Genomic DNA, 24,785 nt, shown 5'->3' with positions numbered 1-24,785 from the left:
AAGCAGTGCATACTGAACATTACCTATTGGACAGGACACATCAATGCCATCAACAAAGCAATCGATAATTGTGGAGCATAGCATCAATCGAGCATTGTTGCTAATACATAGGATTCCAATGGGGTGCAAATTCATGTTTATTGGATTGATTGGAAGCCAAACCAAATGTGGTAAGACCATAAAAAATTGTGCACAAGGTGTGCTTGCTCCAAGTTTCTTCTCTGAAAGACAACACCCAAGGAAAGGTGGCCCAAAGGCATGGATGATGTGGTTTTGGTCAAATGATGTTACCTACACTCGTTACATGGACAAGAATACAGTATGACCCTAAGAACCCCTTTGATATGGAGGGTAGAAACATGCACAAGCATCACCCATGATGAGATATGCAACTTGATGAATGCTCGATTGATATTGGAAACATCACAAAAAGAGTGATCCGTGTAGCTACTGCATGTGTCACCATGTCCAAATCTGCAATACTCAGATTGACGGCCTGTCTATAAGGTCTACAAAGTGGAAGCACAGGGTTTCAAGTGAGGGAGCAAAAGGTTTGCAGGTGCACAAAGCAACCCTTGTGAATGAAGTTTTAATTAAACACCTAAAGCACATGGTGTTCTATGTGGCTATGGATAGTAGTGGGATGTTTGAGGTGCTTATTAAAGTGCAGCATTCTTGTATGATTTTCAGAAAAGAGAATGCTAGGAAGCCTTACTTACCATGTAAGCATCTCTATTTTGTATTCGCATGTTTTTTGGGCCTTCATCAAAATGAAGATATGCTCCTGCATGAACCCATGCTTTCCAGCAAAAATGTATTGACCATACTTCATTGACCCAGATTGCATCCATAGTAGGCCTAAATGTACAAGCCTTTTTTTTTGTGGCCTAGACTTTCACCACCAATTACTTGGCTCCCATGTTCGAATTTTGTGTGTTCATTGTCTCCAAGAAATCATGATCTCATTAGTCCATATGATGGAGTGAAAGCTTGCCTAAAATCAACATATAAAGAGGCTTGCGTAAAAATTTTCCCCCTCAAGATGGTCTTCCATGGTATAACTGAGACTACAACATTGACTTGGGGGACAATAGCATGTGTCATGGGCAGAGGCCCAGCATGTGGATATGACTTCCATGCGAGACTTCCTGCAATCAATATGGATTGAGTGGCACTGTCACAAATGGGAGCTCATTGCTAGTATCATTGCATGGTTCATTTTGCAGTGTCAAATGTATCCATGCCAAAGATTTGAAGAACATTTCTGCTATAAAGACTCACTATAGGTTTTGGATTGAGATCATTCACACATTCCCTGGCCAATGGAAGTAGCTACAAGGGACAGCTCAGTGTGCATGAGGAGAATGCCTTCCTTTGCACTTGAGATTCTGGCACATTCTTCCATTTAGAGGCACATTTGGTTTTGCAGTATAGCACAACAGATTAGCTGTTTATACTGCCTTTGTATAACACTTCACCTTTTATGCGTCATTATTGTCTTATACAGGCTTTTTCTTTTTACTTGTTATCTCAGGAGAGTTTTTTTTTTAAAGGAGTTTATTAATAGATTGTTCTCTTCTATGATAAAGAAGGTAAAGAAATTGAATGAATGTTACCAGCAAACGTAAATGGCTCACTTATGGACTCAGTGAAACAAGCTAATTTTTATATTTAGTCATTGAGTGAAAGTGATAGTCCTATTGGACTTTCTTGTCTAGCTTATTTGTCATTCTCTTTTAAAATGATTAAAAAAATTTAGCAATGTAGGCCAATTCTGTTCCAATTTTATTTGATTTCAAGGATCTATTTCTGATTGTGATGATATCAAGTAGAAACTAACATTCTTGATACCATGTTTACCGAATCCATGTTATATGTTTTCTAATACGATTTCTTACACTGCTGAAGGGAATAATGTATGGATTGAATTGGAAAGTGAAATTGCCCCATGCATCACCAATGTGTAAGCTTCCACACTTTGAAATACATCCGCAATACTTGTTTTTAAATCTCATCAAGCTGATGCTTCTGAAAATCTGAAAACATTGTATTTACTCATTTTATGGTCATCCAGATATTGCCACTGTGATGAGAAGATTGTCGTTCTTCAAGAAGGAAAAGAGACTGTGGAGGCATCTCCAACATACAATGAAGATAGTTCAAATATTGAAGGATTTTCTTGGGACTACTATTTAGAAGCTAGTTGTGATATGTTGCGGCAGAAGGTGTCTAACTTTCCAGGGCAGCCTTAAGATTGCTTTATGAAAATTTTCCACTAGCACTTTTGTCAACCTGTAGGAAAACTTTTCAAAGGATAATGTATTTTTTGCAGCATTTTTCTCTATTGTGTAGTTCTTATAAATTGTCACTCGTCATGGAAATCTTGTACCTAATGGGTGACTTCTCAACTCTTTCATAAATAAGAGCTATGTACTCTTCATAAATAAGAGCATTGGGATCCTCCTCCAAATACATCAGTAACATAAATTGAAGATAGTTCAAATCTGTTATTATGTGAACAATGTTTGTTTTTCTTTCGAGAAAAGAAAATTCTATTAATTATCCCTAGGAGAGAAGCTGCAGGCCAAATACAAAGTATGAGGAACTCTATAAATAGTAGGTAAATACATCACAAATACAATGCTTGTGTAAATAACCAATCCATTGGGCTATAATGCCAAACCATCTAAGCGGAAGTATGAAAAAAGGGCCCTGATTCCAAGGTCCGTAAAAAAAGCCTTTCTTCTTTTCCTCATCCTCTTAGAGCTGCCCTGACCCTCTCCGATCTTCCATGGAGTGTGTGGATGATCTCTGTTCAAATCCTCAAAAGAGTCTCCTCAGTGGATACATCCTGAGAATCTATAACATGACTGCATCTCATGGTCTAAATGTACCAAGCTATAATAATGGAAAATCAACTCCCATTTTTGGTAGTATCCCTGGGTCCACAACACCTGTGAGTAATCTGAGTGGTGACCCTGATCACATGCTGTCCAGTGATGAGAAAATAAAAGCTCCCCTGAATGTCCTCATAGACACATGCTTGGCCTCTGTCTGTGACCCAGGCTACAGCCCCCAAGTCACCACCATGGTCTCTACTATGCCGTGGAATATCAACTTGAGGGCTCTTCTCCATATCCCCTGGGCTCTAGGGCAGTCCTAGAGGCAATGTCTCTGTGTCTCCTCTGGCTCATCACACCTTGTGCATGCCACTGGGTCCCTATCACATCCAAGCCAAGTTCCAACTACTAAGCTCCTATGAGCTAGTAGCCCTGTCTGTGCCAATGGGAGGTGGCTGCTAGCTGTCCCTGATCTTGCTTATCTGAATCCTCCTCTCCAACCTAGTAGTGTATCCAAAGAAGGCCACATCAGATGGCCTATCAAGCAATGGATCCCTCCATACCCACCCTCTTGGATTCCACTACAATCCCCGAAGCCTCCTTTGATAAGCCCAAAATCTCCATCCATCTGTCAAACAAGTGGCTAGGCTTGGGTCGATGTACCACTTCCTCTCACATTGTGCCACTACTGTAATCCTCTGTCTGGAGCATCCAATGAGTGTCGTCTGGTCAAAGTCCTCACACTGGAGGCGGCCATCCTTCTCAACCATAAAAATAAATGTCTTATTTGTGCTCGTTGCAGACATTCTTATTTGTGCTCGTTGCAATGTCTGTTAGAAGAGTGTCTCCTCTAGAGAAGAGACCAATCTAAGTTTGAGAAGTGGAGGTGTCTGTCCGCCAGTCTAGTGGAACTCCCTCCATCAAAACCTCAATCATAGCTCTAGCTCCCTTGAGACCGTGTAGTCTCTATTTATGAGTCTCTTGTAATAGCTTCTAGAATGCAAACCAATTTCCCATTGACACAGCAAGGTGTAAAGAAAATATCCCCCATGATAAGTATATCCTCTGACCCATAGTATGGCCTGACTCTAATCTCAAATAATGATTGAATAGAAGAGGCTGCCTCCTTTTTCTTTGACTTTAATTGGGGGTAGCTGATGAAGGCCAAATGATACAGGTGTTGGGCAGAATGGTGGGGGGCACAAGGGCAGGCAGAATGGCAGGCAGAATGGCAGGCTGTTGACAGGCAGCTGAAGGGGCGGCTGAATAGGCAGATTGGCAGCAGTTAGCAGTCGAGGTGGCAAGTGGCAGGATCAGTGGAGAAGCAGGGAGCAAGCTTACCAACAATCGGCGCAGTTTGTCGCTCCAAAGTCCACGTTTGTCACCTGGATCATGTTTCTGCCATAAGTATATCCTCTGACCCATAGTATGGCCTGACTCTAATCTCAAATAATGATTGAAGAGAAGAGGCTGACTCCTTTTTCTTTGACTTTAATTGGGGGTAGCTGATGAAGGCCAAATGATATGGGCGTTGGGCAGAATGGTGGGGGCATGATTCTCCCGTCTCGCCCCTGCGCTACCCCCTGTTTCTCCCGCCCTGCTCCCCCGTGGCACGCTGCACCCCCCCCTCCTGCCAGGCAATCCCTCCTTCTGTCGGGCCCCCGCGCTGCCCCCGCCTCCCTTACCCTGCTGCCCCCCATCCCATCACGTCCCCCGCGCTGCCCCCGTCTCTCCCGCCTACCCTCCCGTGGCGTGCTGCGTCCCCTTCCCCGCCAGAAATCCGCACGTCCACCCCTCCTCACCACCACCCCCCCTGCCACACGACCTCTCCTCATCTCCAAGCTGCCCCCTCAACCTTCCTCTCGCTGACTGCCACCAGCATCCAGTGAGCCACTGCCACCTGGGACAGAAGTCCCCTCCTCTCTGCCATTTCTTCGACGCCACTACCTCGCCTGCGCCGCCACCAGCGCCTGTAAATAGCGACAGCCCAAAGTAATCAACCCCCCCCCCCCCCCCCAAGTTGCTCCCTCCATCTGCAGCAACATTCGCCCTGGTAGCACAGCAGCTTGCTCAGTAGGTCCTCAGCAGGGACATGCTTGGTGTCAGGTATGGTGATAATCAAAATAAGCTGAGCCTACAAAAGCTGTGACTTTATGTTATTGTTAGCTTGCACTTAACACCTTGTTAGCCAACTACATACCTTTTCATTTGATGTAAGAGGCATCACACCCACACGTGCTTAAAAAGTGCACAATTGTTTAAGTAATCTTTTTACTAGTGGAAAACCTAAATGATGAAAACCCTTCAAAAGTCAAATGTGATAAAATATGAAGGAAAATGCAAGTGGGTCTTGAGGCTTATTCCAAAATTTCCACTTCCAAATGCTTTGTCTTTCTCTAAGGTTTCAACTGATCTCTATCTTTCTCTCAATAGATGTTGAGGTGTTGTCAAACCAATCTTTATTTTGGTAGGATCTAGCAATTAGTCAAGGACCTAGTAGCCTAGAAGCTTTGGCAATCCAGATGCTCAAAAGATGGATACAGAGAGAAAGATGGTGAAAAAGTATTTCATTAGAAGAAACCGTCCTGGTCATGGGTGCCCTGAAGGCACTAGTAAGCCAAGGTTTGTACTTTTCTGCCTACTACAGAGACTTTCTGTAGGTTTTGGACAGAGATCCACATTCACTACATGGGAGATGGGAGACATCACAAGGTGATTTTGAGAGCATGAGGAGGAGAGATGCATTTCTTTGTACTTCGGATTCCAGAACCTTCTTTTTGTTTAGAGTTTCATATGGCTTGTCACTACAGACCACTTGATTGGCTGTTCACTCAGCACATGTTAGATTTTCTCTAGTAGAACTAATGTGTCATTGAAGACCTACACACAGCATATCTTGACGTTAATTTCTCTCTTCTTGGGGAAAGAAACTGTAGTTAGTTGGGACAGAGTAAGCACAATTGCCCCTCTACGTAAGGCACCAGCCACTTTGTGCATTAGGCAAGTCAGGACCCCTAGCCTTACCTACTTTGCCAAGGAATTTTTGGGAATGGCTAACATGAATATCTTGTTAAACACTGTGGGAAACAATCATCATATTTCTGCATAACATTTTGCATATAATTTACTTGAGGGCCTTCAGGGTGGGAGATATCCTCTCTGCATGATTTTGCATTGTATATCTTACCTGTTGTTTGAAATGGCCTGTCTTGTCAACATTTTTATATACTGTCCACTGCACTCAACTGCAGGACTGCATAGGTTGACAATCTTCTTTCTTTCTATTGACACAAAAACTGATCATATAAAGCTTGACAAAGTCAGCTGAGGTTTTTATCATTTTCTATGCGTAAGTTTATTTTCCCTTGAAATGTGAAGGCACATGACATTCAAACCGAAAGGCCCATGGATAGCAAGTCTGCCAGAATTCAATTTACAAAACAAAATCAGGTCGGATCGGTCATGACAAATGAACAAACAATAACAAGCTGATTCCACACTGTTATAACTTTCTGTTTTTGATAACTTGTAAGAGTATCTAACCACAGTATACACAGCCTACAGATGCTTCAGCTGCCCAAGTCATTCCGAGTGATGTCAGAAAAGGAGCATCATCTTCTAGAGCATGTCAAGAACTACCAAAAAAGAGTAGGATTGATTTATGAATCCCATTTCCTCGTTCTGAGACTAATACAACTGAAAGAAGTTGTAACGTTTGAGTATGTTTCAACTCTTAAAATCTCTCGGGAGACAAGACTATCAAGAAGTTTGTCTGATTGATGATCTGGCCTTTCCAAGACCTCTTGCTGAAGTTTGATTAATTATTTAATATGCATAAATTCATAAAAATTATGTGCTTTGTCATGCTTAATATTGCTCTTCAATAAGGGCTGCTTTTATAGAACCATTCTTTGCTTCTATGATTTATTGGGTCTGCTATTTCAAGATTCCGTTTAGATAAAGTACTTTACACTATTGTTGACCTTGCCTCAAGCCTGCTTCAAGCAGACTCTTCTGGCTGTAAAGAAAGACAAATTCATCTCTCATTTTCTGAAAAATGTTACCTTTCTAGAACAACTAAAGTCCTCCACCATGTTTTTCTTTCCAAGAAGATAAAATCTATTAAAAGCACCTCAATGATAATCACCACAAAGTGAAAAATACACACGAGATCCCTTTACATATACTAAAGGAAAAATATAGAGGAAATCTATCACCAAGGCTCTCTGCTCAAGGGGAAATGTCACATACTATCCCTCCACAATCTTGGGAAATGTTTAGATTGGTCTTGATGATCTTTTTACATAAATCAGATTTATAGTCTGCTGACTCATGTTTGTTGTTTGCCTGGTATTACAGTTCATGCAGCTCTATCCACATAGGAGACCTTTTATGTTCATGGCATACAATGAATGCAATGTACAGAAATGCATCTGCACAACAATCCGTCCTTCCCACTCCGACTATATTGAGTTTTTTTCATGGGAATTGTGTGCCTCATATTTGGCAAACTTTCTTGCTTATGAACCACTGGAAAATCCTGTGATGTTTCCTCTTTATTTGCCGTCGCCTTCTTCTATTCTCAAAGTAAGCTATCTTTTTGCAAAAGTTAAGATGACCTCTATGAACAGTCAAATGTGTTTCAAATTGTATTTTTTGTCTGCTGGAATAGAGTTCTAGCATGGTAAAGGTAGCATCCTGTTGTCATTGAATAAACCCTACTGCTGATATTGTGCTTTTAATGTTTAATAACACTTCATGAACTCACATAAGAGGACATTGAGTGTAGCGAATTTAGCGAAGCGGCTGTGAACACTACTTTTTGGTCCTCTGTACTATATTAAAAGTCACCTTGTAAGTAGTATGTATCTTGTATGTAACTTTAAATGGTCTTGCCTTTCTTAGCTCATTGATTAGCTCTAAACATCAGTGCTTTTGCAAAATTTGCATGAAATTAGTAGGATATTTGGATTGAAAATACATTGTCAAAATAATTTGGCATAAAATTAGTAGGATATTTGGATTGAAAATACATTGTCGACACAAAAATGTGAGATAATGTACTTGAACAAGTAACAAAAAATATGTACATTTTCATAGTACGAAATTGTATGGTGCAAAATTATTGTATTGACTGACCAATGTACAAAGTGGCTGAATGCTCTAAGTGAGTGCAGCCAAAAAAGCTCAAAATCACTCATGCAAAATATCATACTGAGGTCCATCCAGTCCTCAAATGCCAAGACCATCAAAAAGAGGGTATTGCTGCATAGACCTTCTAAATAAGAGTAGCCTTGAGAAAAAGTAGCCTTAAAATTTCCAAGTTACAAGGCTTCTATATTGTCTAGAGTGTCCAAAAGTGTGCCCAAGAAAGGAAGGTGGCATAAGGCTTCACTCTGACTAGAAAAGATCCAAAGATTTAAAAGAGCTTCCCAAATCCAAATATGAAAATTGAGTCTAAGAGAAGAAGATACCTGATGAATGATCTCCTGTGAATGGGGACAGCCCCAAAAATGTGTGGAGAGGTCTTGTTTGAAGCACTGCACTTGTGACAACTAGAAATCCTTTTGATAGCAAGCATAGAACCCAAAGGAATAACACCAAGCACACATCTCCTAAAGTGAACGGCACCATAAGTGGCAAGTTTTGGCCCAAATTTTAGAAAATCTATGATGCTATTTAACAAGAGAATTAGTATGATGCTAGAGGAATCAGGTCGTTCTGTTATCCAAGTCTCAGGGTGCAGGATATCATATTAAAAGATAAATAATCTCTTCCAGTTATACTTCAAACCATAGAGAGACATAGGATCGTGAGTTGTGAGCTGACCTTGCTGCTTCAGAGTGCCTCCTTCAGCTGAATCTACTATGCCACCCTTGCTGCCAACACCTTCCCCTTGCCCTCTCCACACCAACTGCACCTCCTTCCCCCCCTTCCTTTGTCCAGTTGTCCAAGGCAATGCATTTGGTTTGGAGAGGCATCTATAGGATCCTCTGTCAAGTAGAGCCCAGCCTCAGGTGCATTACTTGGGGAGCTTCTTCTCGTTGGTAGTAAGTCAAAGATGGATGCCACTTACTCTATGAGGCAAAGATGCATGATTGATCTTCATCATTGAGGTTAGTTCATATGCAATGGTGGGCTAGAGGCATTGCCCATCTGACAAGTATTGGATCCCATAGTGTCACGATTGGAGGTGTGGCAGCTTATCAAAAGTCTCAGAAGTGGCATATTTGAAAGGCCAGCTGCCAGTTGACATTGAGTAGAGAGAGCCTTTTGGTATGTGAGACACTGATGGAGATTAGGCCGCCCATGATCCAGTCCCTCAGAGGTCGATGGGAGAAGCCTGTTTTTCACATTATGAGACGGAAACTCTCGGTGGTATTATAACCCCTCCTCATGGATTCTTTCTCCCATTCCCTCAAAACTTCCCTAAGAGCAGGGATGATTTTAATGGCTAATTTTCTCCAGTTGGCTATTTTTTCCAAAATCTCAAAATGAGGATTCAAAACTTTAGTAGGTTGAGTAATAAATTTCTTCAAAGAAGCTTCACAGTACTTTGAAACTTTTCGGGAAATCATACATAGGATTCACCACGAATTCCAAGGATATTTTATATCTATAGTATGTTTTGAGGATATATATTTTCAAGAACATTTGAGGTATCTCCTCTATTTTTTGGCAGATTCAGTTAGGATTTGCCATAGAATTTAAGAGTCTAGAGCATGTGAATTTCTAAAAGTTAATCCCTGCCTGAGAGGCCATGCACATAATTGATTTGTTTGGCATTTAACTCCAGCTAGACTGTTGAGCACTTGTACTTTGTTTCATTTTCTTCTGAGTACTACAATTAGCAACACCTTATTTTGCAAAAAAGAAATCCTTGCATAGTTCACAAGTAACAGAGTAATGATGCTATATATACTTTTTCCTTTTGTCAAATCATTGTTCATAGATATGTACATGTGTGCAATCATCCATCCATCCATACTATGCATCCATGCATGCATAAGCCTACATATGTACCTACATACATTACCTAGATATGTGCTTACATGAACCACCTTCATTTTGCCAAACATCTGTTTGTTTCAATGGCTTCTTGCTGATGGTTACCCCTTCACATGTCGTTGTTTGGCATCCCTAGATGGATATAACCACGAGATAAAATGAGGGAGCCAAGATAGTCTTGAGTTAATCAAGTTAATTTGATGAGCTATACAGAATCTTTGACTTTTTTTTTTAACGTAGACACTTACAGAAGAGAAAGTTGTATTTTGTGAACTGGGTATTAGTTTCTTGCTTAACATTGTCTATACCTTTGACTGTAGTGGCGGAGGGCAGATTGCTTCGATTTTTCAGTGGTTTTGGTCTCATTCCTCACAGGAGCAGGATATGAAGCATTCTGTGTGGTGGGATATGCACCCTTGAAGATCACAACTAACAATCAGGTGTGAGTTTGGAATAAAAAGAATTATAGACAATACTAACAGCTATACTTCAAATTTTTTTCTGGATACCCCGTCAGTCTAGGGCCCCCTAATCTTTTACATGGTTCTATCCATTCATGGTAATTTTTTTCTGGATACCCCGTCAGTCTAGATCTCCCTAATCTTTTACATGGTTCTATCCATTCATGGTGGTGATTGCAGTTTTTCCCATATTCATGGTGGTGATTGCGTAGCCACTTGCTGAGTCACACTCGCACCAAAGCGAGTACATTCTGCAGCCTCTTGTCCAAAGCTACAGCACCGCAAGCACTAACTGGGCTGCCTTGTCACAATAACTTGCTATATAAATATGTGTTTATCAATCTCAATCTCTAAAAACTCAGGAATTTTCTTTGTATCTTCCACTGACACCCATACTTTTGGGACCCCTGTGGCCATAGTTTTTTCATATGGCAATCATTGTTTCCACCCCATCCCCCCATAAAAAGGGGAAAAAAAGGTCAAGTCTAAAATAGAATATCATACTCTAGATCTCATACGTTTTTCATACGTCTACATCAGCAATCATGCGCGTATGATAAAAACTATGCTTGCAGCCATTACTGCATCAGCAAAAGAAGGGGAAGGACTGTGCTGAAGAGATGCCCAAAATCCTCTACCAACTGTCCATACTCAATAATGAGTCCAGAAAAAAGCAAGGTGACTGGATAGCAACGGAGTCTGTTGTGGAGCTCAAAGCTCTCAACTGTGAAGCCACTATACCATGAGACCATGCATATGCCTTCATGGAGGCTATGGGGGAGCTGCCAAAAAGAGCTCACCCTCCACCAAAGTGAGGCATACCATAAAGATATCCTAGCCCATCAATCTCACGTCCGCAATCTGTGCAGTACCAATGTGTAGGGTAGAAAGGACCAATTGTGGAGCTGTGCCCTAGATGGAGAATTCCCAATGACCTTACCAAAGATTGAGGTCTCCTCTACTTCCCTTTTTGTGGCACGAGTGAACAACAGGTGCTCCTCCTCCATGAGGGTGACATGCAAGTCATGTGACTAGGTGTGCAACGATTGAACGCATGCAAGGGTTGTGTGGGAATAGGGGAGACGGATATAGCTTGGGCAAGGAATTGTACAAAAGCCACTAAGGTGGAGGAGGAATCCGAAGACATGTCCATGTTGGTAAATTAATGGAGGCTGAAGATGCGTCCGTGCCTTTGTAGGGGGAGTGGGGTTATCAGGGAGCTGTGCAGGATTAGGAGGGGGACAGGCAGGTGGACAAATGGCTGGTACAAAGAATGATGGCTGGTCTAAGGAATGGTGGTCATGGGCAGGAAGATGGTGGGTATAAGGAATGGTGGTCGTGGGCAGGAAGATGGTGGATAGAAGGAATGGTGGTGGTGAGCAGGCAGGTGACAGGTGGGAGTGGTGGACGAAGAGTGGTAAAGGTAGGGCAGAAAAAGGGGGAGGGGACAGGGCAGGCATCAGTAGGAGAGGGAAAGCGCTGGCCTCGTTGACAGGTGACAGGGCATGAGAGGCAGAAGAGGTAAGATTGACAAGCAGGAAGGAAGGCAGCAGAGTTGGTAGGCAGGCAAGAAGCGGCAGGAAGGCAGCAAGGTTGTCGGGCCTACATGTTGACAAGTTCTTCCAAGGTCAATGCAACCAGTTGGCATTAGTCTTTCGTCAACATAGGTTGCTCAGGCTAGGGGGCTTCCTGTCTTGCTCAAGCTAGGGGGTTACTTGTCATATCTCCACTTGGTAACACCAATAGGGTTTAGGGTTTTCAGTTGTGATTCCTCCTTTGACACCTTGAGGAAATTTTTCTGAACTGTCCATGTGGTGCTATGCAACACAATGCGGCACTTTCTGAGGAGATAGGAAAATATGCATGTATCCTCACTTGCTCTTTATATGGCCTTCTTTATATTTTGTAATTTTTATCTTAGGGAGATTTTCTCGGAGGTGTCATTAATAGAATTTTTCTCTTCTCAGAAAAAATAAGGTGAAGTACCACTTGCAAAACTCAATGTAAGGTCCAAAAACTAACAAGTCTTGCTACTTCAAGGATGGAGAAGTTTTGGGAATCACTTCCTCAGCTTCATTTTTACACATGAACTCATCATCCTTGATGGTATGTATTACAAGGATTATGGCTCTCTAGGTGTCCTTCAGGAGATGACATGGAGGAGGCTCTAGTAAATGATGCCCCGCCTAGAACCATCAAATATATCCACTATGCAACTGTTTATCCTCAACATATCAATGCCACCTCTCAAATGTTTATCCAACCAAACCACTATCCTCAATTCTTCTTCATACATCAGCCTGTGGCACCTTTCCCCACACCCAAAGAAATATACCCAGGCTCCCGTATCCACTATCTTCAAATCTGTTCTGTGAAAGAAAGACAATACTTTAAACTTAAAACTGCATATTCTTCCTTTTTGTGTTTTTTAAATCCAGTTTCCTGTGTATTAAACGCAAAGTGTAAATGTGATGTGCTAGTGCTTCAATGACAGGAAACTGACACCTGCCCAAACTTTTTAAACAAAAAAACGGATTTACAAAAAGACAAGGCATTGCCAGCTCGGAAGATACCCAAGGTCAGGATTAACCTATTTGCATCAGGATCATGACTCTAAGGCAAAGTGTGATACAGAACAAGATCATGCCTTGTCATCACCTTACATGTGCTGATGTAAAAATTTTTGTACAGGAGGCGAAAAATGAGTATATTCGGGAATGCCCTCCCATACTGAACACCAAATATCTTGGCAACCAAAAGGAAGAAAGGGACACACAAGTTTTAGAATGCATAAAAATATTCAGAGACATCTGTGACCATGAGCTGCTATATGATCAAAATGAAGAGCAAGATAATTTGATTAACTACATGAAAGAGAAGGCTTCTAGTCATACACTTTGGCCTGAATCAGAAGAGAAAAATGAGGTCCCACTTATCAACAATGCTGCTGTACGTGAGGAGAATTCTGAGATAAGGAATAATGATTCATCAACTGAATTGCGAGAAGAAGATGTTTTGAATAAAAAACGTCTACACTGCTGGGTTATGGTAACTTCAAACAAGAGGGATGTTCCTGAAAGCTTCTTCATTGAACCTAGCACTGGGCATAGATACACACTTCATGGTTCTCCATACCAAGCAGTGGAATATTTATGGAACCAACATAATATCTTTATCAATATGCAACCTAATCTGGATAAGTCTGGTTTAAATGATATGTCCTGGGATCTAAGAGATGTTACCAAATGGGAAAGAGTACTGGACACATTCTTAAGTGCTGGTGATGTTCACTATGAACTGATGCAAACAAGTGGTAGCAAAATCACTTTCATAGGTAAGAAAACCAATAAATCCCCTGCTAATGTCACACTTGAATCACCATCTACATTAGAAACAGATAAATCAAAGAAAACTGGAGCACCAGAGCTTCACCCAAGTATTTCAAAGCCAGAAAACCAAGTTAACGATGGGAATCAACCAAACACAAACATGGAAAGCTTAGCAACAGGGATAAAATCAACTCTGAAGATTGGTGGGAAAGCCACAAGTGCAGGCCCTCTTAAGGAAGTGGTTGATAAAGGTCCCATTGATGATGGGATTCATCATGGCTTCAAGGAACCTTATCATTGGCTTTTACCGTCTTCATGGGTTCCACGTTTGGAAATACCAATTGAAATTTACATGACAAGGTGTTTTCTTTTTCCCTCTTCTATTTCTGTAGAGTGTACCATTTTGAATGCTAAGTGTCAACTTCTTCTTGCAGGGTTTCATTTTTTATTTGAGAGCATGGATTAAATGTCTGGCTGCTTCTAATATTTTCAAAGCAAACTGCAGCAGCACTAGTTTAGTCTCGCTTTTGAATGATTAAAATATGCTTGTTTTAGCCAATTGTAATGTTAAGGTGTGATTTGTCATCTTAACAAGCTACAGTTGTGATTTTGGTAGCCCACTCTCCAGCCCTCCTTGCTTCCCTCTCCTCACTGACTCTTGCCTCCCCTTGGCTCTTTGACAAGGAACAACAATGTGACTACCTCACCCCTTCCCTCCTTGCCTGTCTCCTGCCTCTCACACTGAAGGTGTGAGGTTTTTGTAAACCTGCAAACCTCAGTAGTCTTTAGCAAGCTGAGTGACAAGGTTGATTGAACTGCAATATCATAATCCTTGTATCTAGCATGTGTTTGCTTTTGACTGATTCTTTGTTTAGCTGTATCATGAGATGGGGAGGTGATGAGTTTTTGGTTGATGAGTGTCTTGGTCACATCTTTGTGAAAGTTGTGGAGTTTTATCCCATGGTAATGATGATGGATAGTGCTGGGTTGATATCCAAGTGACAGACATTAGTATTGAGTCATTGGTTGGGAGTTTTGAGATTCCAATGAGGAAGGAACTCAATTTCGTGCCACATCCAAAGACATAGCTCCCCCCAACCGTTTTGAAGTAGTGACATGCTGCCAAGTTATCCACACCTGACCCAAATGATTGCCTTTCTTTTTCCACAACATAAAGCAAATGGGCTGCACCAATTCCAAGAGAGACTTCTTGGTCTAGGGAAGCAAGGGTAAAAAATAAGAGACCATACTATTGATGATAGATTGAGCCACTTTGAGCTATACATGAAGAGGCCAGCCCTGAGATTCCCAATACATAAACTTATCAAGAACTTGGGAGGATATCCAATCATGCAATGTTGTAGGAGGTACATCCACACCAATGGGGTATCTCAAGTTCCAAGTAATATCACCTTTAGAAACAATAACTCCCTACCAGCCCAATGCTTGCAAATCAGTCTCTGTACAATAAATCCTTGTGATTTTTGAGAATTTATTTGAAGGCACAAGGCTAAACCAAAAAGACCTTAAATAGTCATTGCCCGATTCATATTGGTCTAGTCAACCTTAAGAAACATAAAGGAAACATCTGCCGATGATTGACTCAAAAGTTGAGGATCACTAAGAAAAGATAAACCAACAATCTCCCCATCATCAACCATCCTATCTAGCAAAGAGAGCATTCAGTGAATGACCAATGCAAACAATAAAGGATTGAGAGGGCATACTTCACAAAGGGAATGAGATAAGGCAATCTCATCTATGACTCCCCCGTTAAGCACAACATGTGCCACTGCATCCCAGCTAATAGCATCAATAAGAGAACTCATGTCGAGACCTAAGCCCATGGTAGACATCAATTGCCGCATGAAAGACTAGTTGATATGATCAAAAGCCTTTTCAATATCTAGCTGGATCATAAAAACCTACTGGGCAAAGGCTTTGGCATAATCAATCCCATTTGAACATTCAAGATATTATGCATAATGTTCCGTCCCTCAATGAAACCATACTGATGTGAATGAATCAAATGCGGAAAAACTCTCCCCTCTCTCTCTCTCTCTCGTAATGCTATCAATGCTCTTGTAGTGCAGTGAATAGTGGCGTGTAATGCGGTAGTGTTCTCGTAATGGTGTAATACTGCAATGCTCTGCAACAGTAATGCTGTAATGCTCTCGTAATGCTCTACGACAGTAAGCTCTGCTGGAGTAACACGACAGTAATGATGTACCTGCAATGAACAGTAGCAGACCTTACATTTTTGTCTCCAGTGACTGATGGGACAGTTTGTGTTTGATGGGACATTTGATATTGCAAGCACACTGACATTTTATGCTACAGTGACACTTGAGGTGAGATTGACAGTTTTATGCTACAGTGACATTGACCATTTATGATACACTAACAGTTTATGCTATAGTGAAAGTTTATGTTACTAGTTTTCTGCTCTAGTCAGACTGTAAACAGTTTATGCTACAGCATATGCTATAATCGTGACGGAAGAATGAAGGAATCACAAAACCAACCATGGAAACAATGTTTCACACACAGCCAAAGAACCCGAGATACATAACCTACGGGCGTAAAACCGGAGATTGGAATGTCTCTCTAGGGTCAAGTAGATATGGGAAGACATCCCGCAAAATCAATGAAACACTATATGAGGAGATGTTGACCATTCTCTGTGCTGAAATACATATCATGAGGAAGGAAATGGAAGTGATATACAATAGCAGGTTCGAGCTGAAATGATGGAAGAACTTAAAAAAGAGATGCAGCAAACACTAGATGCACACATGGCAAAGCAAGACTCAATGATCTCTAACCTAAAAGAAAAACTAGAGGAATGCAAAAAGAAATTGGACACACAAAAGGCATCACAAATCACACTGCAGCTGCAAAAAAAAAAAATGGATGTTTTAAAAAAGGATATGCACACCTATGCAAGTGTTGGTGAAAGGAACCTAAAAGAAAATGAAGAATTAGGAATGCTGCCAAAGAAAGTGCAGAATGGATAGATATGGCAAAAAAGAACAAAGGAATGCAAAAAGCTCCCCAATTGAAGATTCTATAACTCTTGCTACCAAAATTGGGCCTATAGATATACCCACCATTGGGGCTTGGTGAGTCGAGAAATATGACACAAAAGCAAAAGTCCTCTTGGAGCCCACCAGATTGGTTGTTTACACAACCATTGTATCTTTGATGTACTTAGTTACTCTTCACAGAGTTTCTTGTACTTTGTATTTACCTTAGGGGGACTTTCTCCAAGGTGTTATTAATAGAGTTCTCTTTTCTTTGAAAAAAAAAAGAAAGCCTTTCTCTCCAACGGGATCGCTCTCAAAGGAGAAAAGATCCACATAGATGAAGACCTTACCCTAGCCCAAAACGCCACAAGTTCTAGAGGCACGAAAAGCAAGCAATGGGCTATCTACAGAGATGGAAAATTCATCATCACAGAGAAAAGGATAGCATGACGGTGCACGGCCTATGAGACCCTAAAGTTCACACTATGGAATTACAATGGCTCCCTTAAGACAAATGCAAGTTATTTTGAGGATGCTTTCAAAGGGATAGACATTGCTATGTATAATGAGACACACCAATGTAAAGGCAACCATCTACCTGATGTATATGGATATAAATGGGAAAGTACATATCACCTTGAACCTAGGAGGCCTGGAGGGGCAAGGGGATCAAGAGATGTGGTAATTCTATTTAGAGAAGAGCTCCGAGATACAATCCAAGTGGTACATAGAGATGCAAAGGCAAGATACATGTGGATCACGTTACGTACAAATAGAACTCGAGACATATACATTGCCATATGCTACTTTTCCCCTGCATACTCTAAGTTTTCCCCTAAAGAGGCATCCCCGTATATACCATTATATGAGGACATAATGAGATTTATGAGCATTGGGGATGTTTTACTAGCAAGAGACTTTAATGCACGCACAATAAGCGACCAATCTACTTTCTTTGACGCTAGCAATGAGATGTTTAGAGAGATTGCATTAGATGAAGTGGGATTAGTCAAATCAGCCTAAGATAGGGAGATAACAGAATATGTGTAAACGCCCCGAACAACGTAGTATGCTTAACAATTATGATATTCGTTTGTTTTCGAGATTTAATATAAAAGAGAATGAACACTTAAAGCTGAAAATGAAAATTACTCACAAAATTACAGCCATGAAAATGTAAAGGTAATGGAGACAAGATTGAGGGTTGAAGATGGGCAACCCCCCCCGAAGGAATGTATTTCTGCTCAACCCAAGTCCCTTAGGGAAGAGCTCAGTTACAATCAACCTGAGAGTGAGAAGAAGTAATTCTCACTCTCACAAGATCATGCAAACATGTACAAACACACATGCATTATCTATTATGCAATGATAAGAACTTATTTCTTTACAGTATGAGAGAAGAAAAAGAGAAAATCAATCTTCTCCATCGTTGAACAGTAGTACATGGATATGGCTTGCTTCTTGTTGCTAAAATGGAAGAAATAGCTTGAAAAGGAGGTGTTGTAATGAATTTACAGGCTTGCTATCCTGTAAAACAGCAATGATAGAAGAGGGAATATGGAGGAATTTGATAATGGAGAAGTGGGGGATGATGATGGGGATGGATGGGGCCAATTTCTGGCTATCTGTGGGTGCTGTACATGAGTTTACAGCAAAGAAAAATGATGTCGAATGAAGAAAAACGAGCTCTTATTTATAGGAGAGGGAAGAGCTAGTACAAAAGGGGAAAGTGGAGTAGCACAAGACAAGTGTCCAGCCACATGTCATGAGATGTGACAAGTGGTGGGATACTTGGAAACTTGTGTGACAAGTGTCTTGACACTTGTCTCTTCTCTATGGCCTTCCTTTTTGGGTTGAATACTGTCAAGAATAGAAACAACCAAATTTAGTAAGCACAGTCAGAGTACAGAACTTACTATTTTTAGAATGACATCCCTATTTTTTAGGACTAGCATTTTTAGGCTAATTCGAGGCTCCTAAATTTTAGGGACCCCCCCAATATGGGTGTCATATGAAAGCTTTTTCCGTGTACATCGCAAAAATGGTATCCGAATCTTCATGTGACTTTCCTATGCAAAGAAATGTGCATTTCAAGCTTTCAGCCCACACATACACATTATACAAGCATTTCATGATCATGCCATCTTGTTGATTGTAACTGTTTGTTCTGGTGGATCTAGCCCACACTTCAAGGCATCAATCCTTTCTGTGTGCGAGTCTAACCCTGATATGCGTGAGTTCTAGTCACAGGCGCCCAATCGGGTCATATAGGTGGAAGTGTGAACTATCTTTTCTCTAACCCACCGCGTGGGTCCACCATAACCTGTGACCACTCATCAGTGGCCAGCTCCAATGCACTTTTCTTTATATCTAATTAGTGCAAAGAAAATAAATTTAATAAATCATTATATAGACAAATTAATGAAAAAGGATACAAATTCTGTTTCTATAGAGTTGTGACAATATGGAACACGCCTACTGGCATTGGAAAGTGCACATGGTTTGGCCATCCTTAATGGGCTGCCACAGTGGCGAGGATCTAATGGTTTCACATGCAATATCTTTACATTGAGGGAAATCGTCGAAGAAGGCAAGGCATTCAAGAAAAAGATCTACTACTATTTTGTGGATTTTCTCAAGGCCTTTGACACAATGTCCCGTGCTAGACTCATGAGAAGAATGCAAGACATTGATGTTCCCGTAGAGATACAGTGGACTATCTATGCCTTATATGAGATAGTGACAGGCACAATATGGACACCTGAGGGCATCTCAAATATAGTCAATAGCACCATTGGAGTGAAACAAGGCTTCCCACTTTCACCAATACTATTTGGGCTATACATAGATGAAATTTCAGAATATGTGGACAGAACTGGTGGGGCCGGAGCCTAGCTAGAGTGTTGATACCATTACTGCTTTATGCAAACAATATTGTACTTATATCTGACTCACCTAAGGGACTAAATAGACACTTGGATGCATTATCAACTTTTTACAAAGATAGAGACCTTAAGGTGAACCTTGGGAAAACTAAAGTTATGGTATTTAACACTTCAACTGCTTGGGTGATGAGAGCTAAGCACCAGTTTACTTTCGATGGAGAGCCAATAGAGATGGTCAGGCAATATGTTTATTTGGTCACATTGAAGGGACTACAGATCTCTTGGAGAGAGATATCAAAGGCTCATTTGGCAAAATCATATGCAACCTTAGGTCCATTGGAGAGGCAATGTGCTCACAAACAATTTCATGAACCTGTTGGGTTTGACTCACGCCTACGCTCACACAGGAGTGTCGGTGATCCTCAGTAGGACACTGGGGCACCTTTTACTCTCCTTACGAGAGGTTTTGTCCACATTTATTTCCTTTTATTTTATGTGCCTATGTTACACAATTTAAGCACTAATCGTGTTTTACACCTTTTAAGTGTGAACACACTCTTACAACCCTAAGGTTTAAGGGTTTTACTTTGTACTTGTATCTTACACTCTTCAGATTATTGTATTGGATGTCATGCTATCACACTCACATACTCTCTTTACTATAAACTATACTTGTAGCAGCTGAGCTTGAGCTTCAATCTCTATGCATTCTCTCACCTCTCAGATTTGGTATCAGAGCTACCCACTGCTCAGCTCAACTCATCCACCGATCTCCCCTACCTTGCTCGCCAGCACTTCTAGCGCCGCCTGGCCTGGCTCTGTTCACCTGCCAGCTGCCTAACTGCCCGCCCTTTGGTCTGTCCCTACACTGCCTCTTGCAGTGCCCATTGAGCAGTTGCCTTGCCTAGTCTGCCTCCAGCTCCTACATCGCTTCCGTATGCAACACCCGCCAATTGAAACTCTGCCCACCTGTCTACACTGCCCTCTGTAGGCAGCACCTGTTTGCACTGCCCCATGCAGCTCATTCTGCTCCCTGCGCCCATTGTGCAGGCACCGCCAGCACAACAGGCTCCCTATCCCTGCACAACCTGCCCACCTCCAGCTCAAGCTCCACCAGCGTTTGCCTTGGGAGGCCATCTCAACCACTGCTCCGCCATCACGACCTACAAGAGCTCAAAATCGGAGGTAAAAGAAAAATATTTTATCATTTTTTAATTCAAATCTCATTCATTGGAACGGACTTGTGCTGCCCAAGCAACATCTCTCTGCTCTTGCTAGTGTCAGGGACACATTTCTCACATAGATTGTGAAATTTTGGGTCAGAATTTCAGGGCTTTTGTTTTCAGCTTTGAGATTGGCAAATGTACAATACTGACAGTCTGAAATAGACTGATTTTGTGCATTTTGGGACAAGAAATTTTGGGGCTTTTGCATTTTTAGTGCTATTGAGCATTGTTTGCACCCTGGAAAATGTGTATTTGAGACAATTTTTGAAAGAGTGTGATTAAATTTGCTAATTACAGCAAAGTATTTGCTTTAATTTCTGGAAATTCTGAAATTTCCAGGTTGGTCCAGCTTGAAGTATTGCTCTTTTTCTCCTTGATCAGTGACATTTACCATGGCAAATCAGGGAGTTGATGTATTTACATATTTGTCCAAGGAGGATAGGTTGGATGGCAACAACTATTTGTTAGAGAGTCATCTCCCAGACAGGTAGGACACGTGGCTGGCAGTCAGCCAGTCACCATGTGGCATGCAGTCGAACTACATTAACAGTTGGCTGCATTAATGGCAGCTGACGTGCACTATTTTGGGCATTATTTTCAGCCGATTTATAGGCTTTGTTTCCAGCAACCTCAGTCGGTTGTGTTCCACAAATTTCAAGCTGCAAACCGTGGAGATTGCCCTCAAGGCTGACAAAGACCGAGATCTTCAAGGTGGAGACATACAGAGATATTCTCTCTGCACCCGTGTATAATTCTACATCCTTATATAGCATTCTTCACTACAAATTTTCTACGTTTCATTCTCTTTCTCTCTCTCTCCTCTCTCTGTTCACTCTTGGTCTTGGTCATTCACTTCCGCATTGCTTCACTCTGACATGCTATCAAAGCATTAACGAACTAACCCAGGGTGGACCCATCTGAAGAGGAGATTTCAGTCCGACACAAGGTTGCATTTTTAGTATTCAAGTGTGAGCAGGTGGGTGCGCATCAGAACACAACTGAGGCGAGCATGGGCATGCAAGAAAGGAGAAGATTTGCTGAAGTTGCTGCTGTTTTTTTCCTGTTAGAGAATGAAGAAGGGTGCATTTTGGGCCTTCAAGTGCAGATTTTACCTTTTCATCGCCTATGGCGGGTAAAGGAGCAGGAGGAGCGAACCATAGCCCTAGCAGGTTGTATTTTCAGAGTCAAAGGTGGCTACTCTTTGTGTTTTGTGCAAGCATTATAGGTGAAGATGTCTTCTAAGGGTGAGACAGAGTTTCAGGCAATCATGGACCAGAAGGTGCTCATCTTACCGGCTCTTCCATCAGATCAAAAGCTCAATGGCAAGAATAACCGCGTCTGGCGGGTCATGATGCTTGCCATTCTGGAGTCCTATGATTTGACGGAGCTTGTTACGAAGGCTATTCATTGTCCTTCTTCGCGAGATGGGTCCAGGCTCTCTTCCAGTGGGAAGTTGGAGTTGGCAAAGGCTCAAGCACATTAGGATAGACGCGCTACTCGCATTCACTCGTTTTTATTTCTCTCATGTTTGTACTACAAATGTTCTCTCTCATATTGAGCATTTGATAGTGGCTCAGGAGATATGGCTAAAGCTTGATCAGATGTATAATCGGATGACCATCATGAAGCGAGTTTCTTTGGAAGTGCAGATGCGGACCATGAGTGTCAACAAGTCATCTTCTATGTAGGAGCATATCAACGAGTTGAGGCAGCTTCGGATGTAGGCTCAAAACCCAGGGAAGGTGATCACTTCTAAAGACATGGCGATAACTCTTCTTTCACAATTACTGCCCCGCTTCAATGGCTTCTATTTCGCCTTGATTGCTTCAAGGCAGTCTAAGACTCTTCACTAGGAAGAGTCGGTTCCTATGGTCTTGGACCAAGAAGAGCAACTGAAAGGAACCAATGCTTCAAAATCTAAGGCCTTGGTTGGTCAATCCTCTCAGAAGAAGGGGACGGCCCAAAAGAAGGAGAAAAAATCTAAAAAGGACAAAGACAAGGAATCTACTTGTCACATTTGTGGCAAAACAGGTCACTAGAAGAAGGATTGCCCCAACAAGGAGAAGAAGGAGAAGGAGCAGGAGAAGATTAAGAAATCTTCAAAGGATTCCAGAGTAGTGGCTCCTCCCTCATCAGCTACTTTCCTCCACTTGGAGGTGGTTGAGGATCGACCCTGACGGCTTTTGATGTTGCATTGACAGCCCCATACCCTCGGGAGTGGATTGTTGATAGTCGTACCTCCCAGCACATGACTCCTTCTACAAGTGTTTCTCATTTGCGGCCTTCACATAGCTAGATTCTCATTGGCGACAGTTTATCTATTCCCATACAAGGACAGGGCAACATGTGTCTTATTCCAGATGGACATGGTGGTGCCCATACATTCGAGGTACTTTATGTGCCGACTTTGGTGTATCATCTTCTTTCGGCGCACAAGATTTGTGTCCTCAGCCTTTTGGTCGAATTTCATGTGGATTCTTTTCAGATTCTTGATTGTCGCAGATCGAGATAGGTTCTTTCTTCAGGTTATGAGGAGAATGAAGTCTACAAGTTGCGGTTTTCTTCTGCCTTGACTTCTCTTCTTTTTGTCTCACAAACTTAGTCCGAGCTTTGTCATGGTTGGTTTAGCCACCTCAATTATAATTACCTTTGGAAGGCATCAAAGGGACCGCATGTTTGAGGTTTGCTGGATATTGTGGTGAGCCAGCAACCTTGTGTATCTTCCATTCGTGGGAAGAAGACTCGTGATGTTGTTCGTAACAAGGCTTCGAGGCAGTCTTGAGCACCCTTGGAGCTTGTTTCTAATGATCTTTATGGACCAATGAGGACAAAATCCCTTAGAGGGAGCTTGTATTTCATGCTAATTGTGGATGATTACAGCAGGATGACATGGGCTTATTTCTTGAAGCTGAAGGAAGAGGCTTTCTCCAACTTTAAGGATTGGTTGCTCTTCGAATAGAACCGATCGGGCCGAAAAAGCTAAAGACCTTATGATCGGATAAGGGTGGAGAATTTATTTCTAATGAGTTTGCTCGTTTTATGCAAATTGTGGTATTCACCAAGAGTTTGCCAATACAAATACCACTCAGGAGAATGGCATCTTGAAGCGGAAGAATCACAATGTGATCGAGATGGCCTATACCATGATGGAGCATCGGCAGACCCCTCCATGTCTATGGGTTGAGGCTGTGGCTACTACACTTCACATCCTTAATCATTCCCCTACTTTCATTGTTTTTAGTATGACTCCTTATGAGGCGTACTTTGGGTCCAAGCCAGATGTTTCTTATTTCAGGGTTTTTGGATGTGATGCTTATGTTCACATCTCGAAGACATCTCAAAGACACAGCATGAAAAATTTGAAGTAGCTTCCAAAAGACAAATGTTAGTGGGCTATAGCTCACAATCCCAAGGCTACCGATTGTATGATTCTGTTAAGCAGGATGTTTATACAACCCGTGACGTTCGGTTTGTGGAGGTTCCAGCTCCAGAGGGGGGTGAGGAACACCCTGTTCTTGGAGATCCTGGTGATAGCTAGGCCCCAGTGACTGTTTCTCTAGAGCCTGTGCCTCTTCAGGACTCTTCTTCGGATGAGGAGCTTAGTTCCCAGCCATTGGATTCGCCCGTTGCTCCCCCGCAGTCAGTGGACCTTCCAGAAAATTCAGCAAATGGAGAGCAACGGGGCAAGATCCAGCCTCCTCCTCATTGGGCTCGTGACATTCTTCGTGATGCAGGGATTGAGGGGGTCCTTGAGGAGTGGTAGCCGCAAGATGGCCCATGGCATTCTTGGAGGAACCACGCACACCACACTAAGCTTTTTTACACTAATTATTTTTTTGACTCGTGTCATGCAGGATCGGAAGCCCACTTTCGTGAAGGAGACTTTACAGCATTGTCATCGGCAGAAAGAGATGGAGCAAGAGCTAGAGCCGATTGAGAGGAATGGCACTTGGTATCTCATGCTGAAACCTTCTCATAAGAAGATTATTGGAGAGGTTTTTTTTTGCAAA

The 24,785-nt window shown here is 41.9% G+C and overlaps 1 protein-coding gene across 5 annotated transcripts in view; it reads left to right on the top strand.

The window, feature by feature from the left end:
- Positions 1-24,785, top strand: part of LOC148010708 (dynein regulatory complex subunit 7-like) — a 358,764-nt gene that overhangs the window by 252,553 nt on the left and 81,426 nt on the right. For 4 of the 5 annotated variants that reach the window (XM_087671012.1, XM_087671015.1, XM_087671016.1 and 1 more), the window contains 8 exons: positions 1,909-1,963; positions 2,075-2,225; positions 6,219-6,290; positions 6,405-6,488; positions 7,200-7,427; positions 10,169-10,288; positions 12,804-12,887; positions 13,001-13,998. In XM_087671012.1, coding sequence (XP_087527138.1) covers positions 1,909-1,963; positions 2,075-2,225; positions 6,219-6,290; positions 6,405-6,488; positions 7,200-7,427; positions 10,169-10,288; positions 12,804-12,887; positions 13,001-13,998 — 1,792 coding nt within the window. The remainder of the gene's footprint in view (positions 1-1,908; positions 1,964-2,074; positions 2,226-6,218; positions 6,291-6,404; positions 6,489-7,199; positions 7,428-10,168; positions 10,289-12,803; positions 12,888-13,000; positions 13,999-24,785) is intronic. The other variant, XM_087671014.1, reaches the window with a different exon arrangement.

Source organism: Lygodium microphyllum, chromosome 29 (genome assembly GCF_053477565.2).
Source record: "Lygodium microphyllum isolate KBCC chromosome 29, Lygodium_microphyllum_v1.1.10, whole genome shotgun sequence".
Classification (NCBI taxonomy): domain Eukaryota; kingdom Viridiplantae; phylum Streptophyta; class Polypodiopsida; order Schizaeales; family Lygodiaceae; genus Lygodium; species Lygodium microphyllum.
Note: the sequence above shows the minus strand (reverse complement) of the source record. Positions and strands in the feature narration are given on the sequence as shown.